The 18239-nt window shown below is 44.4% G+C and overlaps 1 protein-coding gene and 1 long non-coding RNA gene across 2 annotated transcripts; both read right to left on the bottom strand.

The window, feature by feature from the left end:
• Window positions 1-279: 279 nt before the first annotated feature.
• On the bottom strand, window positions 280-928 carry LOC115263823 (uncharacterized). The gene is made up of 2 exons (XR_003895828.2): window positions 601-928; window positions 280-530 (listed from the first exon to the last, which is right to left on the bottom strand). It is a non-coding gene; the product is annotated as an uncharacterized LOC115263823 (long non-coding RNA).
• A 3288-nt stretch (window positions 929-4216) lies between these two features.
• LOC109414562 (uncharacterized) lies at window positions 4217-17377 on the bottom strand. Its single transcript, XM_062848768.1, has 3 exons — window positions 17044-17377; window positions 16571-16847; window positions 4217-4933 (listed from the first exon to the last, which is right to left on the bottom strand). The coding sequence occupies exons 1-3, from the start codon at window positions 17157-17159 to the stop codon at window positions 4274-4276; spliced, it is 1053 nt and encodes a 350-aa protein (XP_062704752.1). The 5' UTR covers window positions 17160-17377; the 3' UTR covers window positions 4217-4273.
• Window positions 17378-18239: the final 862 nt, after the last annotated feature.

The raw sequence follows: 18239 nt of genomic DNA, 5'->3' as shown, positions 1-18239 counted from the left end.
CATTTAGATGGTACCCTAGTGTATTTTATTCAATAGTGTGATGAATTTTACGGTATTTTATGCTAGGGTTTGTTTATTCAGTATTGATCGAGTTGAAATCGATTTTTTATCAAAATGCTTGCGTCGGATCCAACTTCGGAAGAGGTGCGCTGTGTATTCAAATTTAATGGACCTTGTATACTACAAGGCACACCAATTTCGAAGTAAGGTCAGAAGCAATGATTTTCATTAGTCGAAAACTTCATTTTTTGACTGGTTTGGTAATAATAACAAATCTACTTCGGTCAAATTTCTGTTTATTTACGCTAAATCTGGCACTACGTCTTGGCACATTATGGTCGTCGCAAGTATTTAACAGTTCGCACTTTGAAAATAATTGCTATTGCTGCGTATGCTTTTTTAGGCGATGTTGGTGCATTTAGTGTGCTGCCGAAACAGAATGCTGCTATTCTTCTCCGGATCATTTCTGTTAGCAGCTTGCAGTTTTCATCGACGGCACCCGTTCAGCGGTGCCTAAACAATAACAATTCCTTTCGTAGTACAATAAAAAACATTGCATACTAATTAATTTTAATTAGTTTTTAAGTTTAATAAACTTACCTCTGACAAAAATGTCGGGTGATATCGAAAAAAAAACAGGAGTCGAGGTTTGTTTTCAAATTGCGCCATCTTGGCGATGACATGCACACAAAATGATGGCGGCATCACAACAATGAACACGAAATGAAGTTGTCACAATGAACTCAGGTGGCTACGTGATTTCCAAGTGAGAGATACTGAGAAGCTGCATAAAGGCAAGTGGAACATCATATCATATTTATCTCTGGCTAGATAATAGTCACCTTCGTCAGGTAAATTCAGGCAAATGAACACTTTTCTGACGCTACGTGATTTTCCACGTAGCCTTGACATGTGGATTTTTCAGAGTGTAACAAAGCGCATATGCACAGACAAACAGACGTAACACTCTGATATTTTGCATCGTACACCGATTTAGCGGTCTATTTGAAAATTTGATAGTTGGCCAACTGACCACCCGTGGCGCTCGTATCGTTTTTGCTCGAGTTTGACGTTTGCCCACTACCGCCACCTAGTTGATGGTCGGCCAAACTCAGTCCTTTTAGCATTGGGCGAACATGTTTCCGTGACTATGATTTGATTCGAAAAATGTTCGAAGTGTTACGTCTGTTTGTCTGTGGCATATGTGTTAGTACATGTACACGCTAACCTGAAACTACCCATCGATTGGGTCGATTATACCCGGATTTTTATGTTATTCGCAGCTGTCAAAATCTGGGTAACGGATCTCACACCAGAAGAGTAAGGTTTACTCTGATTGTGGGTAGAGGGGTCTTCGCGGAAATCTCGATACCCATTTTTTTCTTGTTGTTGGTGAACGTCAAAATCTGAGTAAAGGCTGGTTTACAGTTCGGAAAATGCGCCTCGGAATTATCACCCCTGTGTATTTTAAATGGAGCACGGAATTTGAAATCCCGCGACGGAAAACATGAGCGACAATTTTCCCGAAGTGTAAACCCGACCGCGGATTTTGACGCGGAAAGAAAAATAATCTCTACACACCCTTTTCCAGGCGGAAAGAATTCACTTGAAATTGTTTCCGCGCGCATTTCAGTTTGTTCGTGTCGCTACCGAGGCTACAAAATTCAAGTGTGCAAAAATGGCAGAAAATTCACAAACGTTGTTTTTAGACATACAATCGCTTGAGTTTGAGGATCTTGATGTGGAAGATGAGCTTGTGGAGGACGAGGTGGAGGAACTGCTGGAGCCGGAACACCAGCCAAAAAAACGAAAGCGCCTGGGCAAAACCAAGGGCAAAACAACAAAGCGCGATCTTGAGCTTGAGGTCAAACTCACGCTTTGCCAGGAGATTCGGCAGTACCCTTGCTTGTACCAGATTACAAGCAAGGAGTACTCAAATAAAGTTGCCAAGGACGCAATTTGGCATAAAATTAGTGCATCCATTTCCTCTGCACTTAAGAAGCCAGTGAGCGTCCCTGAATGTAGGAAGTACTGGGATGCGCTGAGGGAATCGACCAGGTAAAGATAAACGGATCAAAACAAACTCAAACATATACATAAAATATTACTTAATTTAATTTCAGACTCTATCTGGACAAAGCGAAGGTCCATAAAATATGCGACAAATCCGGAGCTCCCGCCGATTTGTTAGATCTATACCAGGCGGACGGTTCCCAACATTTCGACATCTACCAGGAGCGATGGCCATTGGCAGAGGCGATGAGCTTTTTCTTGCCTTCTTGTGCGCGAAATGCATACACGGTTTCGATTGGAGATCGTTCTTCAAGGGCAGTTTTGAAGAAACCGGCAGAGTCTGAAGAAGAATTTACTGGGATAGAATCTGAAGAAAACGAGGTAATTATAATGATCCCGACTGATCCTACTGCGCAATTCTAAGCACGTCAGTATCGTCCTGTGTATCATTCCTGGAAATCGAAACTCTGGTTCATGGGCCCGTCATGGCACGATATTTCATTTGAGGAAGTAAGTTCTCATTACACTTCGCGATAATCGAACTTTGTGACTTATGATTTTCTTGGAAGGTACATGGGACAGATTAACTGTAAAGTAGAATACACGTATCTAATCGATTTTTGAATTACATTTCAGAGCTTCACAGTTCCTGAGGCTCCTACGAACCGTCGGAATCAAGGTCGGAATCGCTCCCATAAAAACGGTCACATGGATGAGCAGTTAGACGAAGCTTTGTCTTCAGTGGCGACATCGCTATCGAAGCTGGTTGAAGCGAAGAGCTCATCAGACGATGTAACAAACCTGAAATTCAAAGAGTTTCACATCGAGTTGGATAAGATTCTGCGACAAATGCCATTTTTACAAGGAATGCAATTTTGCATGGACATGGTGAAGCAAGCCAACGAAGTTTTGGAAAATGGTTACGGGAATTGATTTGAGCTCTATCAATAAAATTCTACTTTTTCTGGTACATATTGATTAATTTCAAGATCATAAATTAATAGCCGAACTCTTTTTTTCAAACATCATTTTTTGGCATATAAACACGATTAGACTGATATTTTTATGCAACTAGTGCATTGCCGTGTGCAGCATAGTTGTCCAATCTTAAAAGGGACTCCCATAGAACATGGAACAGCTATGCTGTACACGGCAGTGCAGTATTATCAGAATCATTCTACCAATACGATGTGCGAGAGATTCAACGTTGTTTTCTGCATCTTCAAAAGACTTTGGCTTAGGGTGGCCAAATTACCCCGATTTGAGCTATCACCTTAGGTGGCGGCATCACTATTAAAACTTCTTCTGGGCGTTCGGCCAAACTGGGGCAAAGCCTGCTCCTCAGCCCAATGTTCAATGAACACTTCCACAGCTATTACCTGAGAGCTTCCACTGCCAATGATCATTTTGCCATGGTCGGCAAGAAGATATTTTATGCCCAATGAAGTCAAGGAAATATCCTCTACGAAAAGATCTTGCAGCTGTGGCAAAATAATAGAGTTAGAAACTATAGAGGACGTATATTGCTGTTCCCTTTGTTTTCGCTCGGAAACATGTCGGGTATATATTTGTCAAACTGCATACTTTTTCGCTTTGACACTTATAGCCCGGCCTATCTTCGCCAGCAAGAGATGTTTCGGCAGCGACGCCAGCGACAATCGTCCTCTATAGTTTCTTAACTCTATTGGCAAAATAGGCCCATCAAAGCTAGTAGAAGCGAATAGTTCATCAGACGATTTAACTTACCTGATATTCAACGAATTTTATGTCGAGCTGAACAGTGGACATACTAGCTTATACATTGGCTTGTTTAAGGACAGACTTGTTAGAATCCCAAAATGACCATCACAATGGCCGACTTTGGGACCTACTCACGATTTCGAGGGCACAAATCTCTTCATAAACAAAACCAGCGCATCTGATCTTCTTATTTTAAGCTTATTACAAGTGAGCAAGAACAGAATAATGAAGTTCATTGTTGTTTGAAGCTTACTTCTTGAGACTTGTGCGTCTGAAGTTCTGACTGAATTGATACCAATATTCGGTCTTCTTTTTTAAATATTTTTTCTACAAAGGTTCGTGCTCTTCACACAAACATCTAATAAACTAATAGAAAAACAGCCAGCACAAGCATCATGGAAAGTAATAAGGTTCTCAATTCGGACATATGATTCGATAATAAAACAAAAAGTACAACTGCATAAGTAGCTCAACGTAGATCTATTTCAATATTAGAATTGATATGGTTATATGACACGTTTCAAATGCAATTAGCGCGTTCATACTGAAACGGTAAGATGTTGATATTTTTGAAGTATTCCGTTAATTTCCTTCGAATATAGGCACCCGTTTCTTGAGGCCGGCCACGTTTTTGACCATTGATCGAGTCCATTTGCTGGTATGTACGCCATTCTCCTTCAACTAAATTTCCCTTTTCATCATAACGATCTGCAGCCTTGGAGTATGCTGGACCTCTGTTCAATAAGAAATTATGAAGCGCACAACATGCAGCAACGATGATTTTAACTTTTTCCGGAGTACAGAGAAATTCGGATCGCAGGCATCCCCAACGCATCGTCAATATGCCGAAGGCGTTTTCAACCGTCCGACGGGCACGCGACAGTCGGTAGTTAAAAATCCTTTGATCGTTGGTCAATGTGTTTGCTGTTCCATATGGCTTCATAATACGTGGAGTTAACGGAAAGGCATCATCTCCAATGAAGAAATATGGCATGTCGTCACCGTTGATGGGCGCATTTGGTGGTAGGTCTAATAATGGAGTATCTTCTAAAATATTCTTGCCGAACTCAGTGCGGGAGAATACATTTACATCGCCATCAGCACCGGGGGACCCCACGTCGATGTAAGTAAAACGGTAGTTGGCATCACTTGCTGCCATTAATATGATGCTATGATAGCGCTACAATTGCAAGAAGAAAATACATAATTAGAAAGAATTGGTAATAAATAATAATTAGGTGCATATGTGTCGCGTAAAACTCGAGATCTAAATAAAGACGAAAATGGAACAGAAAACTTAAAAAGATGTCTAGCTAATTGTATAGATAACAAAATAAACTTGAAGATTATTTTTAAGCAATACTAAAAAATACAGGGTATGGTTTCTAGAATACATTCCAGATTACTGGGAATTTTTGAGAATCCTTAGAAACTTCCACGAAATATTTATTTTTTATTATGTTCCGTGATGCTACCGCCTTCTGTAAATGATTGAACAAATTTTCTAAGTTTTGAGACTACGTTCCAGATTACTGGAGTTTCAGAGAGTCATTAGGGATTTTCAGGAATAATTTGGATATATTTTGTAAAGCTATGTACTCGCTTCAAATTATTTGAAAAAAAAAACAATTTTTAGAATTAATCCCAGTTGACTTTGCAGTAGATATTTCAGATGACTGGAAGTTTCTGAGAATAATTAAGGATTTTCAGGATTGTTTTAAATATATTTTGTGAAGCTTTAATTTTTAGAATATATCCCAGAGGACTAAAAATTTTAGAGAATCTTTAGGGATTTTTAGAAATTCTTTAAATATATTCTGTGAAGCTATTTAATTCTATAAACTATTGGTTTTTTTTTCGTAGTTTTTAGAATACACCTCAGATGACTGGAAATTTCTGAGAATCCTAAGGATTTTCAGGAATTTTTGAAATATATTTTGTGAAGCTATTGACTTCTATCAATGATTGGAACATTTTCTATAGTTTTTTGGAATACACCCCAAATGACTGGAAATATTTGAGAATCTCTAGAGATTTTCAGGAAACATTAAAATATATTCCGTCATGTGACTGTTTTCTAGCATACATATGAGATTATTTTTTTGTACTTTGCAGTATACATCTCAGATGACTGGAAATATTTGAGAATCTGCAGGGAATTTCTGCCAGAATTTCTTCAAGATTTCCTCTAGAGACTCTAGCAATTCATTCACGGATTCCTCCAGAAAATCCTAAAAGGATTTCTCCCGAAACTTCTCCAGGGATTCCTCCTGGAATTTCTCCATAGATCCCTCAAGGAATTTCTCTAAGAATTTGTTATAGAATTTCTCCAGCAATTTCTTCAGGGATTCTGCCATGAATTTCTCCTAAAATTCTTCCAGAAATTCTTCGAGGAGTTCCTCCTGATTTTCTCCAAGAAGCCTTAAAACTTATCCAGAAATTGCTCAAAGAAATCCTCCAGGAGTTTCGCAATAAATACCTCCAAAAATTCCTTCAGGAATTTTTCCAAGAATACCTCCACGAATTCCTCCAGAAATTCCTCCAGAAAATCTTTAATTCCTGCTAGAATTCCTCCAGAACTCTTTCAGGAATTCCTCCATGGATTCCTCCAAAAAATCCTAAAGGAATTTCTCCCGGAACTCTTCCTGGAATTCCTTCATTGATTACTCCCGGAATTTCTTCAGGAATTTCTCCAGGAATTCATCTATGAATTTTTTTAGAAAAATTCAAAAATTTCTCGCGAAGTTACTCCAGGAAACTTCAAATATTTCTCCTGATAGTTTTCAAGAATCCCTCCAAGAATTCCTCAAGGAACTCCTCCAAAAATTCCTCCAAAAATTCCTTCAGGAAGAAGAACTTCCAGAAATTCCTACAGAAATCCGTCCAGCGATTTCTCCAGAAAATCTTCCAGGAATTTCTACCAGAGTTCCTCCAAAATTTCCTCTAGGTACTCCTCAAGAAATTCCTACAGAAAATCCTAAAGCAATTAATTATGGAACTAAACTGAATTCGTTCATAAATTTCTCCAGGGATTCCTCCAGAAATTCCTCCGGGGATTGCTCCAGGAATTCCTCCAAGAATTCGCCCAGGGGTTTCTCCAAGAATTCCTTCAGGGATTCTTCCAGGAATTCCTCCAAGAATTTCTCCGGGAATTTATCCAGGAATTTCTTCAGGAATCCCTACAGGAATTCCTCCGCGTAATATTCCAGAAATTTCTCCAGGAATTCCTTCGAGGATTCATCCAGGAATTCCTTCGGGGATTCCTTCAGGAATTTCTTCGGAGATTCCTTCAGGAATTTCTTCGGAGATTCCTTCAGGAATTCCTTCGAGGATTCCTTCAAGAATTCCTTCGAGGATTCCTCCAGGAATTCCTTCGGGGATTCCTTCACTAATTTCTTCGGGGATTCCTTCAGGAATTTCTTCGGAGATTCCTTCAGGGATTCCTTCGAGGATTCCTCCAGGAATTCCTTCGGGGATTCCTCCAGGAATTCCTTTGGGGATTCATCCAGGATTTCCATCGGGGATTCATTCAGAAATTTCTTCGGAAATTCCTTCTGGAATTCCTTTATGGATTCCTCCAGGAATTCTTTCGGGGATTCCTTCATGAATTCCTTCGATGATTCCAGGAATTCCTTCGAGGATTCATCCAGGAATTCTTTCGGGGATTCATTCAGGAATTCCTTCGGGGATTCATCCAGGAATTCTTTCAGGGATTCCTTCAGGAATTTCTTTGGAGATTCCTTCGGGAATTTTTTCCGGAGATTCCTTCGGGAATTCCTTCGAGGATTCCTCCAGGAATTCCTTCGGGGATTCATCCAGGATTTCCTTCGGAGATTCCTCCAGGAATTCCTTCAGGGATTCCTCCAGGAATTCATTCGAGGATTCATCCACGAATTCTTTCGGGGATTCATTCAGGAATTTCTTCGGAGATTCCTTCTGGAATTCCTTTATGGATTCCTCCAGGAATTCTTCCGGGGACTCTTCAACGAATTCCTTCGAGGATTCTTCCAGGAATTCCTTCGAGGATTCATCCAGGAATTCCTTCGGGGATTCCTTCAGGAATTTCTTCGGAGATTCCTCCAGGAATTTCTTCGGAGATTCCTTCAGGAATTCCTTCGAGGATTCCTCCAGGATTTCCTTCGGGGATTCCTCCAGGAATTTCTTCAGGGATTCCTCCAGGAATTTCTTCGGGGATTCCTCCAGGAATTTCTTCGGGGATTGCTCCAGGAATTTCTTCGGGGATTCCTCCAGGAATTCCTTCGGGGATTAGTTCCAGGTATTCCTTCGGGGATTCCTCCAGGATTTCCTTCGGGGATTCCTCCAGGATTTCCTTCGGGGATTCCTCCAGGATTTCCTTCGGGGATTCCTCCAGGATTTCCTTAGGGGATTCCTCCAGGATTTCCTTCGGGGATTCCACCAGGAATTTCTTCGGGGATTCCTCCAGGAATTTCTCCGGGGATTCCTCCAGGAATTCCTTGGGGGATTCCTCCAGGAATTCCTTCGGGGATTCCTCCAGGAATTCCTTCGGGGATTCCTCCAGGAATTCCTTCGGGGATTCCTCCAGGAATTCCTTCGGGGATTCCTCCAGGAATTCCTTCGGGGATTCCTTCGAGTATTCATCCACGAAATCTTTCGGGGATTCATTCAGGAATTTCTTCGGGGATTCCTTCAGGAATTCCTTTATGGATTCCTTCAGGAATTCTTTCGGGGATTCCCTCACGAATTCCTTCGATGATTCCTCCAGGATTTCCTTCGGGGATTCCTCCAGGAATTTCTTCGGGGATTCCTCCAGGAATTTCTTCGGGGATTCCTCCAGGAATTCCTTCGGGGATTCCTTCACGAATTCCTTCGAGGATTCTTCCAGGAATTCTTTCGAGGATTCATCCAGCAATTCTTTCGGGGATTCATTCAGGAATTCCTTCGGGGATTCCTCCCGGAATTTTTTCGGGGATTCCTTCACGAATTCCTTCGAGGATTCCTCCAGGAATTCCTTCGAGGATTCCTCAAGGAATTTCCTCAGGGATTCCCCCAGGATTTCCTTCGGGGATTCCTCCAGGATTTCCTTCGGGGATTCCTCCAGGATTTCCTTCGGGGATTTTTCCAGGATTTCCTTCGGGGATTCCTCCAGGATTTCCTTCGGGGATTCCTCCAGGAATTTCTTCGGGGATTCCTCCAGGAATTTCTGCGGGGATTCCTCCAGGAATTCCTTCGGGGATTCCTTCACGAATTCCTTCGAGGATTCTTCCAGGAATTCCTTCGGGGATTCCTCCGGGATTTCCTTCGGGGGTTCCTCCAGGATTTCCTTAGGGGATTCCTCCAGGATTATCTTCGGGGATTCCTCCAGGATTTCCTTCGGGGATTCCTCCAGGATTTCCTTCGGGGATTCCTCCAGGATTTCCTTCGGGGATTCCTCCAGGATTTCCTTCGGGGATTCCTCCAGGATTTCCTTCGGGGATTCCTCCAGGATTTCCTTCGGGGATTCCTCCAGGATTTCCTTCGGGGATTCCTCCAGGATTTCCTTCGGGGATTCCTCCAGGATTTCCTTCGGGGATTCCTCCAGGATTTCCTTCAGGGATTCCTACAGGAATTCCTTCGGGGATTCCTCCAGGAATTCCTTCGGGGATTCCTCCAGGAATTCCTTCGGGGATTCCTTCGAGTATTCATTCACGAATTCTTTCGGGGATTCATTCAGGAATTTCTTCGGGGTTTCCTTCAGGAATTCCTTTATGGATTCCTCCAGGAATTCTTTCGGGGATTCCCTCACGAATTCCTTCGATGATTCCTCCAGGAATTCCTTCGAGGATTCATCCAGGAATTCTTTCGGGGATTCCTTCAGGAATTTCGTCGGAGATTCCTTCAGGAATTCCTTCGAGGATTCCTCCAGGATTTCCTTCGGGGATGCCTCCAGGAATTTCTTCGGGGATTCCTCCAGGAATTTCTTCGGGGATTCCTCCAGGAATTTCTTCGGGGATTCCTCCAGGAATTTCTTCGGGGATTCCTTCACGAATTCCTTCGAGGATTCTTCCAGGAATTCCTTCGAGGATTCATCCAGCAATTCTTTCGGGGATTCATTCAGGAATTTCTTCGGGGATTCCTTCACGTATTCCTTCGAGGATTCTTCCAGGAATTCCTTCGAGGATTCATCCAGGAATTCTTTCGGGGATTCATTCAGGAATTCCTTCGGGGATTCCTCCAGGAATTCTTTCGGAGATTCCTTCACGAATTCCTTCGAGGATTCCTCCAGGAATTCCTTCGAGGATTCCTCCAGGAATTTCTTCAGGGATTCCTCCAGGATTTCCTTCGGGGATTCCTCCAGGATTTCCTTCGGGGATTCCTCCAGGATTTCCTTCGGGGATTCCTCCAGGATTTCCTTCGGGGATTCCTCCGATTTCCTTCGGGGGTTCCTCCAGGATTTGCTTCGGGGATTCCTCCAGGATTTCCTTCGGGGATTCCTCCAGGATTTCCTTCGGGGATTCCTACAGGATTTCCTTCGGGGATTCCTCCAGGATTTCCTTCGGGGATTACTCCAGGTATTCCTTCGAGGATTCCTCCAGGAATTCCTTCGAGGATTCCTCCAGGAATTTCTTCATGGATTCCTTCAGGAATTCCTTCATGGATTCCTTCAGGAATTCCTTCGAGGATTCATCCAGCAATTCTTTCGGGAATTCATTCAGGAATTCTTCCGGGGATTCATCCAGGAATTCTTTCGGGGATTCCTTCACGAATTCCTTCGATGATTCCTCCAGGAATTTCTTCATGGATTCCTTCAGAAATTCCTTCGGGGATTCCTCCAGGATTTCTTTCGGGGATTCCTCCAGGATTTCCTTCGGGGATTCCTCCAGAAATTCAATCGGGGATTCCTTCAGGAATTTTTCCGGGGATTCCTTCACGAATTCCTCCGGGAATTTCTCCTGGCACTCTTCCTGGAATTCCTGCATTAATAACTCCAGGAATTTCTTCAAAAATTCCACCAGAAATTCATCTATAAATTTCTTCAGATATTATTCAAACAATTCCTTTCCTCCAATAATTTCTCTTGTACTTCTCCAGCAATTGCTCCAGAAAATCCTAAAGAAAATTTATTAAGGAAGTAAACTAAATTCGTTTAAGAATTCCTCCAGAAATTCCTCCAGGGATTATTCCAGGAATTCCACCAGATTACTCCAGGAATTCGCCCAGAGATTTCTTCAGGAATACCTCCAGGGATTCTTCCAGGAATTCCTCCAAGAATTCCTCCATTAATTCTTCAGAAATTTCTCCAGGAATTCCTCCGAGGAATACTCCACGAATTTCTCCAGGAATTCCTTCGGCAATTCCTCCTGGAATTGGGTTCTTTAGGGGTTTCCGGATAATTTCATAATCGGGGATAATCTTGATGAATTCCTGGAGAAATTCCAAGCGAATTCCGCGGAGAAATTCCTGGAGGAATCCCTGAAAGAATTCCTGGAGGAATTCCCGAAGGAATCCCTGAAAGAATTCCTGGAGGAATTCCCGAAGGAATCCCTGAAGGAATTCCTGGAGAAATCCCCGAAGAAATTCCTAGAGGAATCCCCGAAGAAATTCCTGGAGGAATCCCCGAAGAAATTCCTGGAGGAATTTCCGAAAGTATTGCTGGAGGAATCCCCAAATGAATTCCGGGGGGAATCCCCGAAAAAAATCATGGAGAAATTTCCGAAGGAATTCCTGGAGGAATCCCCAAATGAATTCCGGGAGGAATCCTCGAAGGAATTCCTGGAGGATTCCTTGAAGGAAATCCTGGAGGAATTCTTGAAGGAAATCCTGGAGGAATCATCGAAAAAATACCTAGAGGAATCCTCGAAGGAATTCCTGGAGGAATCCTCTAAGGAATTCCTGGAGGAATCCCCGAAGGAATTCTTGGAGGAATCCCCGAAGAAATTCCTGGAGGAGTCCCCGAAGGAATTCCTGGAGGAATCCCCGAAGAAATTCCTGAAGGAATCTCCGAAGAAATTCCTGGAGAAATTCCCGGAGGAATTCCTGGAGGAATCCCCAAATGAATTCTGGGAGGACGGAATCCCCGGAGAAATTCCTGACGGAATCCCCGGAGGAATTCCTGACGGAATCCCCGGAGGAATTCCTGACGGAATCCCCGGAGGAATTCCTGACGGAATCCCCGGAGGAATTCCTGACGGAATCCCCGGAGGAATTCCTGACGGAATCCCCGGAGGAATTCCTGACGGAATCCCCGGAGGAATTCCTGACGGAATCCCCGGAGGAATTCCTGACGGAATCCCCGGAGGAATTCCTGACGGAATCCCCGGAGGAATTCCTGACGGAATCCCCGGAGGAATTCCTGACGGAATCCCCGGAGGAATTCCTGACGGAATCCCCGGAGAAATTCCTGACGGAATCCCCGGAGGAACTCCTGACGGAATCCCCGGAGGAACTCCTGACGGAATCCCTGGAGGAATTCCTGACGGAATCCCCGGAGGAATTCCTGACGGAATCCCCGGAGGAATTCCTGACGGAATCCCCGGAGGAATTCCTGACGGAATCCCCGGAGGAATTCCTGACGGAATCCCCGGAGGAATTCCTGACGGAATCCCCGGAGGAATTCCTGACGGAATCCCCGGAGGAATTCCTGACGGAATCCCCGGAGGAATTCCTGACGGAATCCCCGGAGGAATTCCTGACGGAATCCCCGGAGGAATTCCTGACGGAATCCCCGGGGGAATTCCTGACGGAATCCCCGGAGGAATTCCTGACGGAATCCCCGGAGGAATTCCTGACGGAATCCCCGGAGGAATTCCTGACGGAATCCCCGGAGGAATTCCTGACGGAATCCCCGGAGGAATTCCTGAAGGAATCCCCGGAGGAATTCCTGAAGGAATCCCCGGAGGAATTCCTGAAGGAATCCCCGGAGGAATTTCTGAAGGAATACCCGGAGGAATTCCTGAAGGAATCCCCGGAGGAATTCCTGAAGGAATCCCCGGAGGAATTCCTGAAGGAATCCCCGGAGGAATTCCTGAAGGAATCCCCGGAGGAATTCCTGAAGGAATCCCCGGAGGAATTCCTGAAGGAATCCCCGGAGGAATTCCTAGAGGAATCGCCGGAGGAATTCCTGACGGAATCCCCGGAGGAGTTCTTGACGAAATCCCCGGAGGAATTCCTGACGGAATCCCCGGAGGAATTCCTGACGGAATCCCCGGAGGAATTCCTGAAGGAATCCCTGAAGGAATTCCTAGAGGAATCCCCGGAGGAATTCCTAGAGGAATCCCCGAAGAAATTCCTGGAGGAATCCCCGAAGAAATTCCTGGAGGAATCCCCGAAGAAATTCCTGGAGGAATCCCCGAAAAAATTCGTGAAGAAATTTCCGAAGGAATTCCTGAAGGAATCCCCAAATGAATTCAGGGAGGAATCCTCGAAAGAATTCCTGGAGGAATCCTTGAAGGAAATCCTGGAGGAATCCTCGAAGGAATTCCTAGAGGAATCCTCGAAGGAATTCCTGAAGGAATCCTCTAAGGGATTCCTGGAGGAATCCCCGAAGGAATTCTTGGAGGAATCCTCGAAGAAATTCCTGGAGGAGTCCCCGAAGGAATTTCTGGAGGAATCCCCGAAGAAATTCCTGGAGGAATTCCCGGAGGAATTCCTGGAGGAATCCTCAAATGAATTCTGGGAGGAATCCCCGGAGGAATTCCTGAAGGAATCCCCGGAGGAATTCCTGAAGGAATCCCCGGAGGAATCCCTGAAGGAATCCCCGGAGGAATTCCTGATGGAATCCCCGGAGGAATTCCTGAAGGAATCCCTGAAGGAATTCCTAGAGGAATCCCCGGAGGAATTCCTAGAGGAATCCCCGAAGAAATTCCTGGAGGAATCCCCGAAGAAATTCCTGGAGGAATCCCCGAAGAAATTCCTGGAGGAATCCCCGAAAAAATTCGTGAAGAAATTTCCGAAGGAATTCCTGAAGGAATCCCCAAATGAATTCAGGGAGGAATCCTCGAAAGAATTCCTGGAGGAATCCTTGAAGGAAATCCTGGAGGAATCCTCGAAGGAATTCCTAGAGGAATCCTCGAAGGAATTCCTGAAGGAATCCTCTAAGGGATTCCTGGAGGAATCCCCGAAGGAATTCTTGGAGGAATCCCCGAAGAAATTCCTGGAGGACTCCCCGAAGGAATTTCTGGAGGAATCCCCGAAGAAATTCCTGAAGGAATCCCCGAAGAAATTCCTGGAGGAATTCCCGGAGGAATTCCTGGAGGAATCCTCAAATGAATTCTGGGAGGAATCCCCGGAGGAATTCCTGAAGGAATCCCCGGAGAAATTCCTGAAGGAATCCCCGGAGGAATTCCTGAAGGAATCCCCGGAGGAATTCCTGAAGGAATCCCCGGAGGAATTCCTGAAGGAATCCCCGAAGGAATTCCTGAAGGAATCCCCGGAGGAATTCCTGAAGGAATCCCCGGAGGAATTCCTGAAGGAATCCCCGGAGGAATTCCTGAAGGAATCCCCGGAGGAATTCCTGAAGGAATCCCCGGAGGAATTCCTGAAGGAATCCCCGGAGGAATTCCTGAAGGAATCCCCGGAGGAATTCCTGAAGGAATCCCCGGAGGAATCCCTGAAGGAATCCCCGGAGGAATTCCTGAAGGAATCCCCGGAGGAATTCCTGAAGGAATCCCCGGAGGAATTCCTGAAGGAATCCCCGAAGGTATTCCTGAAGGAATCTTGGGAGGAATTCCTCAAGGAATCCCCGGAGGAATTCCCGGAGGAATTCCTGAAGGAATCCCCGGAGGAATTCCTGAAGGAATCCCCGGAGGAATTCCTGAAGGAACTCCCGGAGGAATTCCTGAAGGAATTCCCGGAGGAATTCCTGAAGGAACTCCCGGAGGAATTCCTGAAGGAATCCCCGGAGGAATTCCTGGAGGAATCCCCGGAGGAATTCCTGAAGGAATCCCCGGAGGAATTCCTGAAGGAATCCCCGGAGGAATTCCTGAAGGAATCCCCGGAGGAATTCCCGGAAGGGATCCCCGGAGGAATTCCCGGAAGGGATCCCCGGAGGAATTCCCGGAAGGGATCCCCGGAGGAATTCCCGGAAGGGATCCCCGGAGGAATTCCCGGAAGGGATCCCCGGAGGAATTCCCGGAAGGAATCCCCGGAGGAATTCCCGGAAGGAATCCCCGGAGGAATTTCCGGAAGGTATCCCCGGAGGAATTCCCGGAAGGAATCCCCGGAGGAATTCCTGAAGGAATCCCCGGAGGAATTCCCGAAGGAATCCCCGGAGGAATTCCTGAAGGAATCCCCGGAGGAATTCTTGGAGGAATCTCCGAAGGAGTTCCTGGAGTAATCCTCGAGGGAATTCCTGGAGGAATCCTCGAGGGAATTCCTGGAGGAATCCTCGAGGGTATTCCTGGAGGAATCCTCGAGGGAATTCCTGGAGGAATCCTCGAGGGAATTCCTGGAGGAATCCCCAGAGGAATTCCTGGAGAAATCTCCAGAGGAATTCCTGGAGGAATCCTCGGAGGCATTCCTGGAGGAATCCTCGGAAGCATTCCTGGATGAATCCCTGGGAAATTCCTGGGAGAATACCTGGAGGAGTTCCTGGAGGAATCCCTGGGCGAATTTCTGGAGGAATTCCTGGAGGAATTCTTGAATGAATATAGTTTAGAAAGTTTAGAAAGTTTAGTTCCTTGAGAAATTTCATTAGGATTTTCTGGAGGAATCCGTGGAGGAATTTCTGGAGGAGTACCTAGATTAAATCTTGGAGGAATTCTGGCAGGAATTCCTAGAGGATTTTCCGGAGGAATCCCTGGAAGAATCTGTAGGATATCCTGGAGTTATTTCTGGAGGTATGCCTGAAGGATTTTTTGAAGGAGTTCCTTGAGGAATTCTTGAAAAAAATCTGGACAAATATTTCAAGTTTCCAGGAGAAACTCCTCGAAGAATTTCTAAAGGAATTCCTGCAGGAATTGTTCGAATAATTTCTGAAGAAATTCATAGTTGAATCCGTGAAGGAATTTTTGAAGAAATTCCTGGAGTAATCAATGAAAGAATTTTCTGGAAGAGTTGCGGGAGACTCCTTTAGGGTTTTTTTTAGGAATCCATGGAGAAATTCCTGAAAGTGTTCCTGGAAGAATTCTAGCAGGAATTCCTGTATTTCTGGAGGAATTCATGGATGTATTCCTGGAGAAATTCCCGAAGGATTTTTTGGAGGAATTAATGGAGGTATTTATAGCGGAATTCCTGGCGGATTTTTTCGAGCAATTTCTGGAGAAGTTTTGAGGCTTGCTGGAGAAATGTCTGTAGGATTTTTTGAGGAATTTCAGAAGAAATTCATAGCAGAGTCCCTGGAATAGAGAAATGCCATAAGAAATTCTTGGAGAAATCTCTTTAGGCTTCCTGGAGGAATCCTTCAAACAATTCCTGGAGGAACTCCTGAAAAAATGCCTGACTGACTGGAAATATTTGAGAATCTTTAGAGGTTTTCAGGAAAAAATCAAATATACTCCGTCACGGTACTGTTTTGCATAAATGATATAGAGATTATTTTCCATACTTTGCAGTATACATACCAGTTGACTGTAAGTTTCTGAGAACCCTTAACCCTTATGTGGCCTACAGGGTACCCGGGTACCCAGTGCCCATTTAAAAAGCACGGTGTAGAAAAAAGCAAAAAGTTTGTCGGACACATAACGGTTAAGGATTTTCAGGTTTTTTTTTTCAATATTCTGTGAAGCTATTGAATTGATTGATTCTAAAATACTTTCAAGTAGGGATATGAACTATTGATGATGCCCCTCGTGATGCCCAAATGGTTTAACTCCCTACCGTTGATGAAGGAAAACATAGCATTGAAAAATATGTATCTTACTTTGTAGTTGTAGTATAAGGAGCCCGCGTTTGATGGACACTTGATTCGTACGTGTTTCCCGTCCAATGAGCCGAGACAATTGGGCATGTTCCACTTCTGCTCAAAATCGTCTGCCACCGTCGACCAGTTCTCCTTCGTGTACGCCATAAATTCGGTTTTTGCCAGCTCCTCATAAATGATTTGGCACGTTTCTCGAATAATATGACAGCTTGAGGCTTTGCTTATGCGATAGTTGCTTGCCGCATACCGCTCAAAAAACGGTCCTCCTGCGAGATATCTGGAAAAGTTTTAATCACATTAATGCGAGATTATTAAATTTCGTATGCACGAAGTGCTTACTGATTGCATAAAACATTACATCACTACCTTTACAACACAAACTTACTTCGGTAGGGAAGTGAAACTGTTGGTCCCGAGATAAATCAGCCCCAGGTTGAAAATCTCGATGATACAGATAAAAACATTATACTTACTCCAGCGTGTAGGCTAGTCGATGTTTTGGGCTGATTCCATCTGGACGGGTACATCTTTTGGGTTCCAATCGGTGCTTAACCTTTTGGAAAAGCTCCTCAAAATGCTCCTCTTCCATGTGGAAGTTTTGCGTAAACTCCCTGCTTCAACTTCGCATGTCATCAAACTGGAGAGACAATTTTTTTTTATGAAGGTAAAATAGGTATGGATAGGTATGGATATAATTACTCACATCCTGAGCAAATCGCCCCTTCTCCCTTCTTTGCTTTAAGTATGGGTTCACCCAGCAGCTCCTACCCATCGCTCTGGCATTTCGCTTTTTCTTCAAAACTAACCCGATGGCAAGGGGTTGGTCATTCAGCACACTTCATTTGTGCCGTGATTTTTGAGCGTGTGCCAATATGTGCCTAAACTGTGCCGGTTGTTTTTCAGTGTGTGCCGAAGTGTGCCGAACGTGCCGGAGGTGTGCCGAATGTGCCCAGTGGAATATTTTCTTAGAATGTTTTTGCGCTAATTATAATCCTGTCTATTTTTGGCGAATGTTATTGGTCTAGTCGGTGTTTACCGACAAAATTCCACCCAGAACACTTGTCTAGAATCTGTATGAAGGGATTTTTTGCAATCGTAAGTATAATGACAGTTTGATTCCATACCGCAAAGTTGGATTTCTATGTTGTGCCCATGTGTGCCGGATTGTGCCGGCATGTGTGCCGAGATGTGCCGGCATGTGTGCCGGGCACAATGTGCCGAGTGACCAACCCCTTGCCCGATGGTCAATACGGTAGCTGCAACAAATAGAAGATTTTCCTCCATACTGTCCATTTAGGGCTGAAGCTATCAACCGTGCGTAAATCTCAGTATGTAGCAGTTTCCGGAACCACGAACACCGGACAGTGAGATGCTGTTTTGGGTGATTTGAGCAGCAGCAGCAGCAATATGTAGCAGCTCGTGAAGCAGACAGCGGATGGCAGATCTAAAATACATTTAAAAGATGTTAATTTAATGTTTTTTATGTAAGTTATAACTTTTAATTGTTTAAATACATACTTTGAATCTTTGAATAACTAAAAGATGAATTTTCACTCAGCAACAGAAACGAAACGACCGGGACGATGCAAACATACAAACAAACGTCAAAATTATTTGTGGAGAGATGAGGAGAACAGTCGGCGGAAAAATTTCCCGAGTTGATTCCCGT

Source organism: Aedes albopictus, chromosome 2 (genome assembly GCF_035046485.1).
Source record: "Aedes albopictus strain Foshan chromosome 2, AalbF5, whole genome shotgun sequence".
Lineage (NCBI taxonomy): Eukaryota > Metazoa > Arthropoda > Insecta > Diptera > Culicidae > Aedes > Aedes albopictus.
Note: the sequence above shows the minus strand (reverse complement) of the source record. Positions and strands in the feature narration are given on the sequence as shown.

Coding starts and splice junctions, on each gene's coding strand:
- LOC109414562 (XM_062848768.1), bottom strand. CDS start 17,159: ATGGAAGAGGAGCATTTTGAGGAGCTTTTCCAAAAGGTTAAGCACCGA. Junction 16,848..17,043: donor CGACTAGCCTACACGCTGGA/GTAAGTATAATG, acceptor AAACTTTTCCAG/ATATCTCGCAGGAGGACCGT. Junction 4,934..16,570: donor CCTTATACTACAACTACAAA/GTAAGATACATA, acceptor TTGCAATTGTAG/CGCTATCATAGCATCATATT.